Source organism: Hyperolius riggenbachi, chromosome 7, assembly GCF_040937935.1.
Source record: "Hyperolius riggenbachi isolate aHypRig1 chromosome 7, aHypRig1.pri, whole genome shotgun sequence".
NCBI lineage: Eukaryota > Metazoa > Chordata > Amphibia > Anura > Hyperoliidae > Hyperolius > Hyperolius riggenbachi.
The window spans coordinates 207,102,582-207,119,757 of record NC_090652.1 but is presented as its reverse complement, the minus strand read 5'-3'; the positions used below and the strand labels follow the sequence as shown (position 1 = coordinate 207,119,757).

Sequence of the window (17,176 nt, the reverse complement as noted above, 5' to 3'; positions counted from 1 at the left end):
ATCGCGACAATATTTTATTTGGAAATAAAAGAGCATTTTTTCCGTTTTGCATACATCACTATTTACAAGCTTATAAAAAAAAAATAGAGAGAAATATTTCATCTTTACATAGATATTTAAAAAGTTTAGACCCTTAGGTAAATATTTATGTTTGTTTTTTTTTTTTTTTTTTTTATTAAACATTTTATGTGGGCATTTTTAGGAGGGTGGGATGTAAAAGTGTTTTATTTGGGGAAATATTGGTGTAGTGTAATGTTTTTGGGTATTTACTTGTAGTTTTACTTTTTGGCCACAAGATGGCAATCTCGATTTTTTTTACATGACGTCACTCTAAGCGTACAATGTACGCTTAGAGGGACACAGCTTCAGAAAGAGCGAAGCTTCCGAGAGAAGCTGTCGCTTTTTCAACGGGGGAGAGGAATCAATGATCGGGCTCCCTAGCCCGATACATTGATTCCGTGGCTACCGACTCCGCGGCCGGGAGTGCGCGTGCACGCGCGCGATCGGCCGCGGGAGCGCGCCTGTCCTCCTTGACGTTTTTATACGTCAAGGAGGACAAAGTGGTTAAGCACTTTTGTGCATTACGTTATTTTCACTGGAGTTCCTCTTTAAGCACTTTTAATACTTTTTTGTTTCTCATCTGCATGGGTGGTTATTTTATTATTTTTATAGTTTTTGGTCCATCCCCCTTTTGGCAGTAATAAAATAAATATTTGAACATTTGCCTAAAATAATAACTCTAAGGCAATCCAAAGTAGTGTTCTTAGACCTGAAACTCAGCAGTTGTTTGAGTGGAGGAAGTGAAGCACAGACTTATTTAGCTTGGAAAAAAGGCAACTGAGAGGTGACCTGATTAACATGTATAAATACATCAGAGAGCGATCCAAAAGGTTGGCAGATTAGCATTTTGTCCATAGGGTTGTACAACAGACAAGGGGACATGATTTGAGTATGGAGGAAAAAAAGTTTTGCCATATATTGAGAAAGGGGTCATTCACAGTGAGAGTGGTTAAAATCTGGAATATCTTTCCTGAGGAAGTAGTTCTGGCAAACTCCACATCTGCATTTAAAGATGCTTTCCTTGCATTGAAGGGCATCCACCGCTATATTTACTAGATTTAAATCCCTGAAACTATATGTGCCCATCCACTCACCCTCCACTCTGCAAATAAGACAAATTTGGTTATTCCCATGATCATTTAAAAACATTAGGTGCACGGGTCTTTTCCTGTGCAGCCCCTACTCTATGGAACCCACAGCCACATTTGGTGAGAGAGGCTTCTTCTCTTGACAGCTTTAAGAAATAGCTAAAAACCCACCTCTTTGCGGCCTCATCCACACCTAAAAACGGAAGCGTTTTGTGTGCTGTTCCCCCCCCCCCCCCCTCCCCTCCCGACGCTCCACTGCGCGCTGTTTTTTGAAAAAGCACTTTTCTAGGCGCTTTGCCAGAGCGGTTTTGAGGCTCAAAAAAAAAAAGAGTGAACTCTTTGACCTGGAAAAGAATAAATACAATGTATTTATCCTAAAAAAAAAAAAAAGCAATCGCAATAACTGCATAAACGGTTTTGTTAGCGTTTAGCACTCTTCCTATACCTTCCGTTATAGCAAAAACTCCCCAAAAATGGTATAGGCACCGCTTTGCTGAACGCACGGCGTACGAACCGAGCTGATATGAAACGATTCATTGCACAAGCGTTTTAAAAATTGCATGCGCTTGAAAAAAAGGTTGAAACCACCCCTAGTGTGAACGAGCCCTTTCAGAGCTTTTGAGACTGCAGAACACAAGGTCACAGTGCTTTGAGTCCTCAAGGAGAAAAGCGATATAAAAAATGATGATGATGATTATTGATTGTTCCATACCAAGTAAAATCCTAGCTCTGGTTTTGAATATAAATACTTGTATTTCCACTGAAAGCCTTTAGATGGAGATATTGTATCATCATTTTGCATGTCTTATTTTAGAAAATTAATAATACACTGTTTATGTTTTAAATGTGAAGAAGTGTAACAGGAGAAAGATTATGATATATAGCTGTGGTATTTTAAAACCCAGAACAATTTTCTTCAGTCCATTCCATCTTGATAAGTAATGATATGTGTTTACATTCATGAAAGAGTCTATAAAATTAGTCTTCCTTTTTTCTTAACAGAACACGACTTTTGCTGCTTTTACTGTGTTTATAACCAGATTTTTTTTTAAATTAAAGTATTTAAGGTGGCTTGGCAAACTTACCACCACTCAATACTGGCTTTGACAGATTTTTATATATTTGCATGAAATGACTCCAGCTAGCAGTTTGCTGTGAAATGTAAAATGTTATAGATCTTTAGGTTTGGATGTGATCTGTGATGCCCAAGTGAACATGGTCAAGGCGTGATTGGTCAAGCATTATGCTGATGGTTGCTCAGCAACTGTGGATAATCAAGGAACTTAGATACAAATGCATTTTGCAAGTAAGGGCAAGGAAAAAATGTATGTCTGGATTAGGGCTGTAAAGTACACCTATAGTGTACACAAAAAATGTATAACCCATCTAAATCAAAAATTGAGCAAAGCAAATTCTAACAGCAGTTAAGGTGGCTACTAATGATACAATTTGCTGAACGATTCTTCGTATGATTGTTTGGGACCACTGATGGACAAAAAACTGCTAACCAAACCGATCAGATTAATCAAATGAATCCGAAATTTGGTTCTATCCCATCAATCTGATCAGATAGGTTAGGACATTTTTTTCCATTAGTGGTCCCAAATGATCATTTATGATCTTTCATACAAATAATCGTTCGTAATCGATTATTCAGCAAATTGTATCATTAGTGGCCACCTTTAGGTTGATTAGTAAATACTAACTGCTTTAGAAAGGAAAGCTATGTACAAAAAATACCTGTATATGAACCAAATACAGCTGCCAAACTGCACCCAGCTCAGTTTCTCTCCTCACTGTATTCACTGGTAGACAGGTCAACCAGTTGTGGCCATGTGACACCCAAAGTAGAAAGAATAGTATTAGTAGATGCCAAGGTACATTTCCCAGTAATCTCTATATTACAGTAGAAAACATTCACAAGGACCATATGCTGATAGTGTTTTTTTTTTTTTTGTTTTTTTTTTGTGGCTATGCAATCTCTACAAGCTGCCGCTATCCTTCAAATGGCCCAAGCAGTCTGCCACCGAATACACCAACATGATCAACACTGCCAAAATACAAGAAATGCTGGCAAACTTTCACAGCAACCCATATGAACCAAACCAACAAGGTGTCAGATGTGCAGTGAAGGACTTCAGTAACATCTCTAATGTAATTCTCTATGGGCAGCCTTCAACCAAAAGCACAGATACCCCAACAACTGGAACCTAAGCAAAAGCCCATGACCACCTACAGAGGCAATACAAAGACACCCTCGACCCCTGGGGCTGAAGATTAATCAATCGGGAAGCTTTAAGCCAGTAGTAGAGGGCCTGAAATAAAAAGCCTGCAGAACCTTTTATACCTTTAGAGGGTAACTGTACCACCTAAAACCACCAGTGAGAGTCTGGGTAAAAGTATTCAACAGCATCATCACACCAATCCTGCTCTATGGCGGTAAGGTATGGGGCCTGTTTACCTTTTCTAACCAACCAAGAAGTCCCCCAACTAGATTTCTGCACGTATCTTCTCCAAGTCTATCACAGCACTTCGAATTCATCCTGCCGGGCACAGCTAGGCAGATTCCCACTACAGCTGACTATCCAGCAGGGGTGCGCTCATACTGGTTGCACATACAGAGCAGCAGCCTCGGCACCTATCACCATGAAGCCTCACTGAGCCACAGGGCCAAGGCCACCCCATGTGCTCTGAAGAAAAGTGTCAGCAGCCAGCCCAGCCAGAACCACCAACACAGCCTGAAGAAAAACTCAAATAAAAGGGATTATAGAAAGCTGCAAGGAACGATACCTAGAGGAATGGAGAAGTAACATAAAGAACTCCCATAATCTAACTATCTACCAATCACTGCCGAGGAAGTACACAATGGCCCCATGTCTGGAGAAGCTACACCACCCCAAATACAGACAAACCCTGATTCTGTACCGTCTGAGTGCCCACAGCCTGGAGATAGACAGGGTGGCACAGACAGAAGCCTGAGTGGAGAGAATGTGCAGGCAGTGTGACCGGGGGCACCTGTGAGGACTGCCCACTTCCAGAGACTCTCCGCCCACATCCTGAATTTAACCTCCACAGATGAGGAGAGAAAACTCTACATCCTAGTGAGGGAAGAAGAAACAACCATGCAAATAGCAGTCTGATGTTTCGCTACCTGCCACCAACTGAGAGAAACATGATGTCCCACAGACTACATACCCCTTATACTGCCCCCTATACCCTCCTCACACCTGTGGACTATATATTTCCCGGTGTACTCATTCTAGTAATTGTGTATGCTCTGCACTCCCCACATCACACCCATACACACACACCCAGCCATCACTTCCATATACTGAAGTACTGCCCACATATATAATCACATATATAATGTGCTGGCCTCCTCCAAGTATGTTCTGTGTGATAGTCTTACAGTTGAAAAAAAGCTGCATGGAAGGCTGGAGGCAGGACACAGTTCAGTGCTAGTCACCCCCTTACACCTTTAACATTAGAAAGTACATAAGAATCCAACCACGCTTTAATAGTAAGCAGACCTGCTGCACAACCAGCAACAATCCCATCTTTCTGACATAAAGTGCAGTGACATTTACAGCATGTTGATATCACTGACCACTGCATAAAGAATACAGTATGGCAGCTCCACTAAAATGCGCACATACCGTAAACACTTCAAGGACAACTGTAGTGAGAGCTATGTGGAGGCTGCCATATTTATTTTCTTCTAAACAATACCAGTTGCCTGGCAGCCCTGCTGATCTATTTGGCTGCAATAGTGTTGTCTAACACTAGACGCAAGCATGCAGCTAATCCAGATCTGACAATGTAAAACACCTGATCTGGTGAATGCTTGTTTAGGGTCTATGGCCAAAAGTATTAAGATGTAGAGAATCAACAGGATAGCCAGGCAACTGGTATTGCTTAAAAGGAAATAAATATGGGAGCCTCCATATACCTCTCACTACAGTTGTCCTTTAAGTTATGAATACAAATGTCACTGTCAAGCCCATAGCGCATACCCATGCTTATGTAAAGACTTACAATAATACAATACAATAACATTTCTATAGCGCTTTTCTCCCATAGGACTCAAAGCGCTTAGGCTGTCTCAGATTCAGTAATTAGTAGGATGAAGTATTCACACAACAAAAGTTATATTTCTGCAAATGTCAGACTGAATAGGTGGGTTTTCAGTCTGGATTTAAACACGTCCAGGGATGGGGCTGTCCTGATCTGTTGAGGTAAAGAGTTCCAAAACGTAGGGGCAGCATGACAGAAGGCTCTGGGACCAAAAGTTTCCAAGTGGACTCTGGGTATGACTAGATTATTAGAACCTGTGGATCTGAGAATGCGGGGATTGCTACGCAGCTGTAACATATCTTTCATGTATTCAGGGCCTAGATTATTCAGGGATTTAAATGTCAGTAGGCCGATCTTGAATAGAACCCTCCATTCTATAGGTAGCCAGTGAAGGGAATGCAGGACTGGCGTTATGTTGCAGTGACGGGGTTGGTTGGTTAGCAGTCTGGCAGCAGTATTCTGTATCAGCTGTAGGCGGTACAAGACCTTTTTTGGAAGGCCAGTGTAGAGAGCATTGCAGTAGTCCAGTCGGGATGTGATGAAGGCGTGGACTAAGGTTGGCAGATCTTCCGGGGGTATGAGGTGCTTGATTTTTGCAATGACTTACAACCAAAATCCTGCATTATAATATTACTGTATTACTACATAGGTAGTTCCTGGACACAGATAACAAATTGGTGTCAAAATATATCTGCACATCTCCTTCAGTAGCTCAGGTTTTGCACAGCTCTATCTTTTTTTTTATTTGAGATGTGATGTTCTGCAGCAAAAAGCATTACTTTATCTCAGGGGTGTCAAACTCAGTCACATAAGGGTCCAAAATATAAATCTTAGTCTAAGTCGCGGGCCAAATAGGAAGACCCGGCATTGCCCAGGTATGTATTTGGCTGTTGGCTCCGCCCACTTTTATAACCTTAATACACAGACAATCAATGACTAAGTTTTAAGTTTTCAGGTTTTACTGCATCAATACTTAAAATTTTCCCATATAAGAAATCTGATTAGCTCTTTGTGGTTCTACGCCTTTTCTGAATTTTAAACCCAGTCACCCAATGACTGACAGTACCAGGTTTGATGCCTCTGCTATTAACAGTGTAAGAATGGCAACAATTTAAATATTCTCTTTGAAAATCAAAAGGTGAATTTTGATTGGCTGTTGCAGGCCCCACCCACTTTTCTGAATATTAATCCCAGTCACCCAATGAGCAACTGTCCGAAGTGTAAGAACCCTACTAATAAAGGTGTCCATAGACTACGTCGATTTCCAGCCGATATACAGCAGATTTGATCACTGTGATTGAATCTGCTGTGAAATTGATAATGCAAACACTGGCCGATCGACCGATTTCCATCTGAAATAGACTAAATCGATCAATCTGTCCAGACAGAAAATTTTGTCCGAACGCCGGCGGGTCGGGAGCGCGTCGTTAGCAGCATTCGATTTGGACAGCATGAACCCGGGGACTCGCGTCGGTGGACAGGTGATGTATTGCTGCTGGCCGTGGGATAGGAGGCCAGGCAGGCAGAGGCAGCAGAAGCTCCACAGGTTGGGAATCGATTTCATGCTGAAATTGATTCAAAATCTGTGTGCAGTGTATGGGCAGCCAATAGATCCCTTCCTGATCAGATTCGATCAAAGAGGGATATGTCTGTTGGTCAATCTGTTGGCAATTGACCAGTGCATGGCAGCCCTAAAAATGGCTGCAGTTTACATATTCCCTGTGAAATTTTTTTTCTTTTTTTGTTACCTTGACACACAGTCACTGTAAGATTAAGTTTGTAAGTGGTGTAACTATAGTGACTGTAGGGGACCACGCTTCTCCCCCTTCTGCATAGTAGCGCAGTAAAGCAGCTTAATAACCTGCTCCAGGACTCTTTGGGACTCCTCTGATATTACTGACAGCCCATGCTCTAGGCTGCATACCTCTGGCTCTCAGATGCATGTCATGTGATTGGAAGCTGGAGGTATGGAAGCACAGAGCGTGCAGCTGCTAGGAGGAACAGAAAAGGCTCGGTGCATCGCTGGAGCAGGTAAACATGACACTGCTCTGCCGTGCTACTCTGCAATGTGGGAAGAGGGTGTTCGGTGGGGGAAAAGGAGTTTAGTGTGTGTGACCAGCCACGCAGGGGGTTTGGATCTCGGGAGGGGGGGCATGCTAATTTCACTGCAGGGGGAGGGGGGTCCTGTGGGCTGCACCCCAGCTCAAACTGACAGTATTTCAACAATAAACTCTCACTGATGTGCTCCTCTGGATGCAAAGGCAGTGTGCCATCATACTTTTACTGCTTACAACGATGCCTTGTGTTTGACACCGGTACAAAGAGATTCTATTGCACATATATTACGTGTGTGTTGCAAAGTTCTTTCTTCTTATACTTAGGAATGCTAGAGACAAAGCTCAAGATTTTTGACACTATTATGGCTGTGAATTGTCATTTATTTGCCCAGGTGGCAGATAAGGGACTATTAGACAACTTAAGCAGATACAAAGCTCAAGTGACAGCAGAGAGATATTTCACTGGGTGCAGGTAGACAAACGCTGTTACTGGAATGTGCAAGCATGACCCAGCAACCCTAAAGAAGCCACACGTGGTTTCTTTGTTTTTTGCTCGATTCCTGGCAGATTTGATCACTCTGATCTGTATCACAGCATATCGCATAGATCGTAGTTTTGCCAAAACTTTACCTGAATTATCAGTTGGTCCAGAATAAAAATCTATATAGGTCAGGGGAGGAGCAGTGGTAAATCAACGGGCCTATAGTGTTGCACTGCATTGAGCACGGCATCGCTGCATTTCGATCAATCTTAAATAGATTTCACGCTGAAATCTATTAAAAACAATGTGATGTGTGTGGTAGGAATAGATCCCCGTCTGATCAGATTTTGATCTGAGAGGGATAGATCTTTTTGCCACATTGGGTGGCAATTTATGCTTGTATTAAACGCTGTAGAGATAAATTATAAAAACTAAGAAATACGACCATTTCATTATCCATAGCATTCATTGCAGTGGTTTCTTTTGTAAGTGCTGAGTGCCAGCCTAGTTGCATGCCCTTATGAAATATTATTTTATGTTCTAGGTTTCATCTTCTAAATCAGGCCCCTGAAAAAAGAGAAATTAGTAAAGAGAAAGAAGTTCCCAAATACTGAGTAGTTAATATTTGAAAACTATACTTTTACGACTGCCCCAGGGGACAGAACATAAACCACTGCACAGCTTGTAAAGCAGAGGAGTGGATTGAGACTTATTTGTGTTTGGAACATACTGTATATTTTTCCTTAGGACAAAGAGACTGAGCTGAACTACTTAGCAACCACCAGTCTTCAGTCTAAATCTCTGCAGAACATTGAAGAAAGGCTGTCACTTGTTCTGCTTTCCAGAACTGAAAGAGATAAAAGAGATACTTCCATCTGTCACCTCCCTCCTTCAGGGGTTAAGGAGCATCCAATACGTTTGGATGTGCTTGTGATGCACTGGTGTATTTTTGTATTTATTATCCTGCAGCAACGAGCTACAGAAACTAGGAAAAGGATGAATTGGAGCATTTTTCATCTGAGAATATTTTTCAGGTGCACCAGAGATGAAGATGCTTAGGAGGAGTTGCTAAAACAAGTTGCTGTTTTAGTATTCTGTGTGCGTCTGAGCTGGGTTTCAAACAAGGCTATGGTGAAGCGTTTGTATCCGGTATGTTACATGGTCCCTTGGAAAACATTTATGAGACATATGGATGAAGGTGAAATAACTAAGGCCTGGCTCACACTTGCGCAGGTGGAAAACTGATCTGTGTAAAAACTGGTCTGTGAAACGGCTTTCCATCCATGACCCTCGGTTCTGTCAGCGCGTGGTCAATGCAAAACATTTCTGCAGACCCAAACTTGCAGATCAGTGAAACGGACCAAACAGATCCGTTCGCACAGAGCAATGTGAACAGATCTTATTGACTAGCATAGGATCCGTTCACCTCCCTTAGGGTCCTTTATGGTCTGCTAAACTAACCATTTTTTTGTCCAATGTGAACCAGGCCTAACTTTTGCTCACTTGACCACCATATTCTAAACCAATACAAGGAATCTGTTGGCTATTTACTGATGTGCAACTACAAGATCATGCACGTTATGCTTCTCCACCGGCTAAGCTGCATTAATGAATTAGTTGCTCAGTTGCATTCATAAAATGACCTGTGTTTAATTGCAGAAGATCAGCAATTAGTGGTTTAAACTATTCTGTACCAGAAAGCAGTGAATTATTGTATGTAATTACATGCAGTTAATCAGAGCTGCCCGCTGTGGTGTAACCTGTGGCCGTGCCATGGAGAGCCTGTTGTTTCATTAGTTAGAGGGAAATCTCACCATCATTGACATAAGAATGCTATAAACTTAGTTTAGTGCTGCACTGAGTCTTTTTGTATTTTAGTAGCATTACAGTATTGTATTGTGTTAGACATGATTAAAAGCAGGAAGTTTTTAATCTGGATGATACCAGTTATTTGCTAACTTGAAGGAAAAAGAGTGAGCTTAAAGCTAATTATCCTTCTTCAGACTCTAACCCTGTATGCTGACAAGCTTATATACATTAAACATAATGTTAAAGTTGCAGAGGGTGGGAATAGGGCTCATGCAGAGTCTGCAGCTGAGGGGAACAGTAATTCACCTCTCCGAGGATGCATGCACTCTCTTCTTCCTCCCAGGCATTCCATCTCTATGGTGCCTGTGTGACAGGGCTCGCTCTCCTGGGAGGTTGAAAGACTTGTGGTGTGCATCCTCTGTGGATTCTGGAGAGGTGAGATACTTCACCCCTCTGCCGCAATGAGGGATGGGGATGCAGGGGTCATCTGGCACCTATACTGGGGGTAATCCTCTCCCTGCCTATACTGGGGGATGGTTCATCTGTCTATTTATACTGGGGGAATCCTCTGACTAACTTTACTAAAGGATGGGTTATCTGGCTACCAGTACTGGGGAGAATCATCTGGCTGTGTGTCCCAAAAAAGTGTTTTTTATATTTATTTTGCAACACAAATTAGTATAAACATTTGGGATGTCTGCTTTTCTTGGTGAAGGGTCTATCTGTCCTGCTGCATTCTGTTACCAATTTATATCACTTTTTTACACAATTTAATTTGGCTTTTTTATAACCTGTAACTAGTAGGCTTATACTTTGTAGGCTTATACTTTGGGCATCCTTAAAAATCCTAAACAATCATGCTAGGGCTTCTTTTCGGAACATGCCTTATTTTGGGGGGAAACAGACTAGTTATGTACTCTTCTCCTGCCAGTGCAGCTAAAATAAAGTTATTTTAAACAGAAGATGAAAAATTATCTTCTAGGAGAAAACTTAGGAGAAAAGATTAATTTGAATAAATGCCCAGGGACCATATGCAATCACTTTTTTTTCTCCTGAGTTTTCTCCTAGGAGATAATGGCCTCAATTCACTAAGCTTAACTCCTGTCTTTAATAACTCTTCTGAGCTGTTTTACAGTTATCACAATTATATCACCATGGTGATAACTGTAAAAGAGCTCAGAAGAGGTATTAAAGACAGGGGTTAAGGTTAGTGAATTAAGGCCATTGTTTCATCTTTGATTTAGAATAACTTTTCAGCATTTTACAATGGAAAAAGTACAAAAAAGTAGGTGAAAGGACTATCGCCATTAATATGAGTATTTTTTCGCCTGCTGGTGATTTAGAAGGCAATTTATTGTCAAGTTATATAATTTCAATATAATATAGTAACTGCTCGTGGACTTATCCAATCAATAATAAACCTTTAATCAGTACAAAATTCCACATAATAAGATCCACAATACCTAAAAACACTTAAAACTGCCTGTGGAGCGCTCCTCACACATGACCCAGCACGCATTACTCATCACTCACCCACACTGGTACCGGTACCAAGCTACTCCGGATCTTTTCTTCAGAGTGGGAGGGAAGGAACATAAAGCGAACTATCCCTGGGCCATGAATAGATGGTATGCTGCCAGATAGAGAGGGTCCCCGCGCAGCAGACTTTCACTGACACCAAGGGCATGCATAGGCACTAAACTGTATGGCCGACCAGCCGATCTCACCAGTCCGATGTCAGTACAGTAGTTGCTCTGCTCTTCCGGTTTCCAGTGCTCTGCGTGCAGCTATCTTCACCACCTGGCTCTACCACACTTTGGATTACAGCGGGGAGCAGCGGCTCAGCACACCTTGGGTCCTCTCTCAGCTTGTCAGCATGTAGTGAGACGCTCTAACACAGGACGGGACGTGACCCCGCCCATCGACGCCAAGTTAAAAAAAAATATAACCTAGGTAAAAAGGTAATTGCATAAGGGCCACCTATGATACATTTAAGAATGTAAATGGGGGTGAGGAAAGATTTTTACAATGGGCAAACACAAACTAAATAATTTACAAATGAATATTTTAAAAAAATAAGCATTTTTTTTCAATAACGTATATACCGTAAAGTTCCTCTTTGAAGTGTCCCTGTAGCAAGAAGGATGCCTTGATTGTTTCCTTTTAAACAATGCTAATTGCCTGGCTATCCTGCCATACACCCAGAACAAGGATGTCAGTTGATCTGACTAAAGTTTAACCAAATTAAAAGCAGCACACTTGAAGTGAGACAGATATGGAGGCTGACATATTTATTTCATTTTAAAGCATGCACATTACTTACTTATCACATACTTTTAGGCATAGACCCTGAGCAAGCATGGACATTAGGTGCAATGACTGAAGTCATGTTAGCTGCATGCTTGTTTCAGGTGTGTGATTCAGACACTACTGCAGCCAAAGAGATCAGCAGGACTCCATTGTACAGCGGTGTGGGTGGTTCTTCCTTATTGGCTGATGCCAGTATAAATGCCTTGCTCTCAGGTTTGCTAGTTGCATGTGATAGCATTATTTGCAGGAGCTAGCTGCTAGGTGTGATTGTATTGCCTTCTGTTATTAAACTTTGCCTGTTACCTGACTATCCCTCTGATTGCTGCCTGCACTGACCTTTGCTAGTTTTGACCACTATTTTGCCTCTTCCCTGTATATCTGATATAGATTGTTTGTGTATGACCCTTGGCTTGTTCGACTAATTTATTGTATTACCTTCTGTTTGTCAGTCATCTGATTCCTGTGTATGACCCTGGACTGCTTAATTATTCTGTATTGCCAGTACCACTGCCTGGTGAGTCTTGGTTGTGCCACTGTTTTAACTTCATCAGTTCCTACATCTTGCGCATTAAGGCCTGGGTGTAACCGTGTGCTGGGTATGCTCAACAAGTCTGTGTGGGGTGCCACATAAGAAGTTGAAGGACTGCAGTGGAGATCGGGGCATAGGAACTGATAATGAGACGGTCATCCACTAGGCCTTACACCAACGTCCAGAATATTTTGCATACAGTAGACTATATATCTGATTTTGTTATTCTTTGATTTAACACTTTTTCCCCTTTTATTTCAGGACGTCCACTGGACAAGCGGAGGCTGAGCATTCATCCTATAGCAAATAATCTCTATATGCAAGACTTGCTGGATAGTGCAGAGGCTAAAGCAAAAAAGCAGTTTCGGGGAGCTAAGGCTCCTTTAGCCTGTATTGAAGCTGTTCGGGCAGCTGTCCACCTGCCATTCCACAAAGGGGTGGAGAAGGAAAGACAACTTTTCCTGTCTCTCTGGGCTACAGGGCAGCCTCAGGCTCAGCAGTATGCTTTCTTCTCAGAGAGGGAGGCTGGAAAATGGACCCATCCTTCAGGTGGGAGATGGGAGACTGTGGAGCCGCAGCGAGTCCGCACAGCAGCTGTTATAGGTAATTTGCAAACACCACACAAACTCTATTTATTTCTTTAAAGTGTTTTTCATTCAGCTATTACTAATGACTAGTAGAATAACAAATGGTTAGTAACATGCAGCCTTATGAGACAGTATATTAAAGCGGACCCAAACCAAACATTTTTTTAATTCAGAATATTTAGTTGCACCACTCTGACACATACAAAGATAAATAAACACTCCTTCAAGCCTGTGAGCATTTCAGTGCATGCTTTTCACCCTTCTCTTTTCATAACTAGGATTATACTGGGGGCAGCCATTAGCAATTCCTCCATTGCCGTTCGACCAGTTTGCCGGATTTTGTCCCGGCAATATGAAAGGAAGGGAGGGGTTCCACCAATAAATCTAAAATATTTTATATTTGTCATCATGCAGCTGAAAAAAGGCTGCTATTTATTATTATAATTTAGAAAATAGATTTTATTTCTGAAATCTTGTATTTTTAATTTGGGTTTTTCGGTTACCGTCATACGTACGAGATACGATGCACCTTTTGGGCATGTTGGAAGGATTACAATTGCCCCACGACGCTCTTATGGTGACCCTGGATGTAGAGGCCCTTTATTCCAGTATACCCCAGGCGAGGGGAGTAGAATCAGTTGGCAAATTTCTGTTTGAATTGGTCATTAATGAAGGTCCACATAACCGTTTTATTCTTGACCTTTTGATGTTCATTTTACAGAATAATGTATTCACTTTTGATGGGACCTTCTACCTCCAGGTGCAGGGGGCGGCGATGGGGACAACTTGTGCCCCGTCGCTTGCCAACCTGTACCTGGGGGATTGGGAACGACACCTCTTTAGGAATGATGCCCTTGTCGTATACCTGTGCCACATTGTATCGTGGCACAGGTACATTGACGATGTGCTCATTTTCTGGACTGGTGGTACGGCTTTGCTCAATGAATTTATTGACATCTTGAATCAAAATGAGTGGAATTTGAGATTCACCATGGATTATGACAGACATTCTATATCCTTTTTAGATCTTACAATTTCAGCCAATGACGAGGGATATATATCCAATCAACTACTACTACAGCATCAAATGCATATTTACATGCTGAAAGTGCGCACCCTGAACATACGATTCCCTGAATTCCAACGGGTCAGTACCTAAGGTTACGCCGTAATTGTACGGATGAGACCATCTTTGAAAAAGAGGCAAAATTATTGCGTTCCCGTTTTAGGGAAAGAAGGTATAAGGACTGTTGGCTGAAGAAAGCCTATAAACGGGCAAAATCGGCGAAACGCTCAGAACAACATGTGAAGAGCCATAGAGAGACAGATGGCCAAAAGCCATTACGATTAATTACCCGGTTTAATGACCAGAGAAATGAGGTGGATAAAATACTCCGTCGCCATTGGCATGTTTTAACAAATGACATTAAGATTAATCAGTTTGTACCTCCCACACCACAGGTTGTATATAGACGTAGTAAAACCTTACGGAATATGCTTACTTCCAGTCACTTTTGGGGTAAGGGGGGTTCCCGTAAACATTGTTCAGTAACAGGTACCTACAGTTGTGGGGGATGTGTCTATTGTCGATACCTGGAGATGGGCAAGTCTGTGGTGTTACCCATTGGGAAAAGATGGCAATTGCAACATTTTGTCAATTGTAACACCTTTGGTGTAATATATTTACTTTACTGCCGATGTGGTTGTTTTTATGTTGGTAAGACAGCACGGGCATTTAAGGAAAGGATCAAAGACCATGTGGGTGACATTATGGGCTGCAACTTCAGGTCTCCGATTGCTAGACATGTACATTTGGAGCATAGAGGTGACGCCAGTTTTATTAAATTTATAGGCCTAGATAGAGTCCATTTACATCCAAGAGGAGGCGATCTGGATAGATCGCTTCTGCAACTTGAATCCCGTTGGATCTAAAGGCTACTGAAAATAAGGGATTGAACGACAGTATTAATTATCGAGTCTTTCTACCTAAATAGGGTTTAAACTGAGTTCGGCGTTGCTGCCCCATAAAATAATTAAATACCATCCTGACCTTTCCCTTCCCTTCTGCTGCACTTATGCTCTTCCTGATTGCTGGCACCTTTTTTGGCCTTTTCATGGACTGGGGTTATATATATATATATATATATATATATATATATATATATATATATATATATATATGGCTCATGAGCGAGCTTGTGTTGGTCTGTGGGAATCCCGGGCCGGCTTTGATTTAGGCTGGTTCCGGGGCTTGCACTGATTGACACTCGCTTCATGTTTGTTTATGAACATTATCAAAGATAATTTTGCATATGTTTCATATGCTTTATTTATTTAAGATATCATTGCAATTGACATATAATATATATTTTGTTGATGTTTTGGGGATATTTAGGTGAGCGCTGCGGCCCGCCCCTCTCCGCCTCCTCCCCTCGCGTCTCCGCTATGCACCGTGGGTCACAGACGGCGTTCCCGTCTGATGCAATGTGCACATCCGGGTACTGCTAGGTGGAGCGCTTCTGCTCTCTAGTGACGCGCTGCGCACACGCCCGCCTCTGGCTTTGGACGGGCGTGCGCGGTGACGTGGTTGGTGGATGGCGTGGGTAGGAGGCGGACAGTGCAGCGCTTAAAAGACGCATGAATGGCGTCTATAAGCATTTCTTTGCTGCTGTCTAGCCTTTGAAAAGACCGCTAGTGCGGCGAAACATGTCAGGCACCACTGACAGCTACCCTACCCCGCTGGGCACATCGTAGGAACTTCCATTGGACTACATCCATCCACTTACATGGCAGTATCATTCAACAAGGACTGGTAACTCTGCGACTTTTCATGGCTACTTATTACACCTTTGCTGCTTGGACCTGCTTTGCTTAACCACTTCACCACTGAGGGGTTTTACCCCTTGAACACCAGAGCAATTTTCACCTTTCAGCGCTCCGTCCATTCATTCGTCTATAACTTTATTATTACTTATCGCAATGAAATGAACTATATCTTGTTTTTTCCGCCACCAATTAGGCTTTCTTTAGGTGGGACATTATGCCAAGAATTATTTTACTCTAAATGTGTTTTAATGGGAAAATAGGAAAAAATGTGGGAAAAAAATATTATTTTTCAGTTTTCGGCCTTTATAGTTTTTAAATAATGCATGCTACTGTAATTAAAACCCATGAAATGTATTTGCCCATTATTCCCGGTTATAAAACTGTTTAAACTATGTCCCTATCACAATGTTTGGCCCCAATATTTTATTTGGAAATAAAGGTGCATTTTTTTTCAGTTTTGCGTCCATCCCTAATTACAAGCCCGTAGTTTATAAAGTAACAGTGTTATACCCTCTTGACATAAATATTTAAAAAGTTCTGTCCCTAAGGTAACTATTTATGTTTTTTTTTTAATTGTATTTTTTTTTTTTTATTACAAAATGGGGAGTGTGGGAGGTAATGAGTTAATTTATTATGTAAAACAATTTATTTTTATGTGTAAAATGCATTAGGGTGTAGTTTACTATTTGGACACAAGATGGCCACAGTGAGTATGTTTACATGCGACCTGTAAGCGACCGGAAGGACGCTTACAGGAAGCAGTAGGAGGCTGGGAGACTCACAATGATCGCGCTGTTTCTGAAAGAAGCAGCAGATCATTGCGGGAGCTTAGATCAACGAACGGGAATGGATTTTCCCGTTCATTGATCTGCGGGCGGCGGCGTGCACGAGCGGCGGGTGCGCGCGCACGAGCGGCGGTAGCGCGGACAGCGGCGGTAGCGCGGAAGGTACGGATTTCTCCGTCCCTGGTTTTTTAGGAGAGAAAAAAGGGACGGAGAAATTCGTACCGCCGGGGGTAAAGTGGTTAAACTGCATGGACAGACCTTTATCCTGCATGGACCGTCCTTGTTTGGCTCTGCTTTGCTGCATCCACACTACCATTAACTGTTGCTTATTAACCATTGCCTTTTCCCTGTGATTGGGGGACTCACAGCTCCTACTGTTGTATTGAAGATCTGACCATCAATGTTTACTCTGTTTTCCATAAAGATGCTGTTGGCTACATATGGTTGCAACAAGGATCTCCATTTTCATCTGAGACATCCCAGTATGATATGTTGAACTGCCACTGTGTCCATCCTGGCAAATGCATGATTAAAGATCTTTGATTCATGTCCTACATGAGACCATCAGGT

At 42.0% G+C, this 17,176-nt stretch overlaps 1 protein-coding gene across 1 annotated transcript in view; it reads left to right on the top strand.

The window, feature by feature from the left end:
- EHHADH (enoyl-CoA hydratase and 3-hydroxyacyl CoA dehydrogenase) overlaps nucleotides 1–17,176 on the top strand; it is an 83,826-nt gene that overhangs the window by 41,511 nt on the left and 25,139 nt on the right. Inside the window, exon 6 of the mRNA XM_068245069.1 lies at nucleotides 12,670–13,011. Within this exon, the coding sequence (XP_068101170.1) occupies nucleotides 12,670–13,011 (342 nt within the window). The remainder of the gene's footprint in view (nucleotides 1–12,669; nucleotides 13,012–17,176) is intronic.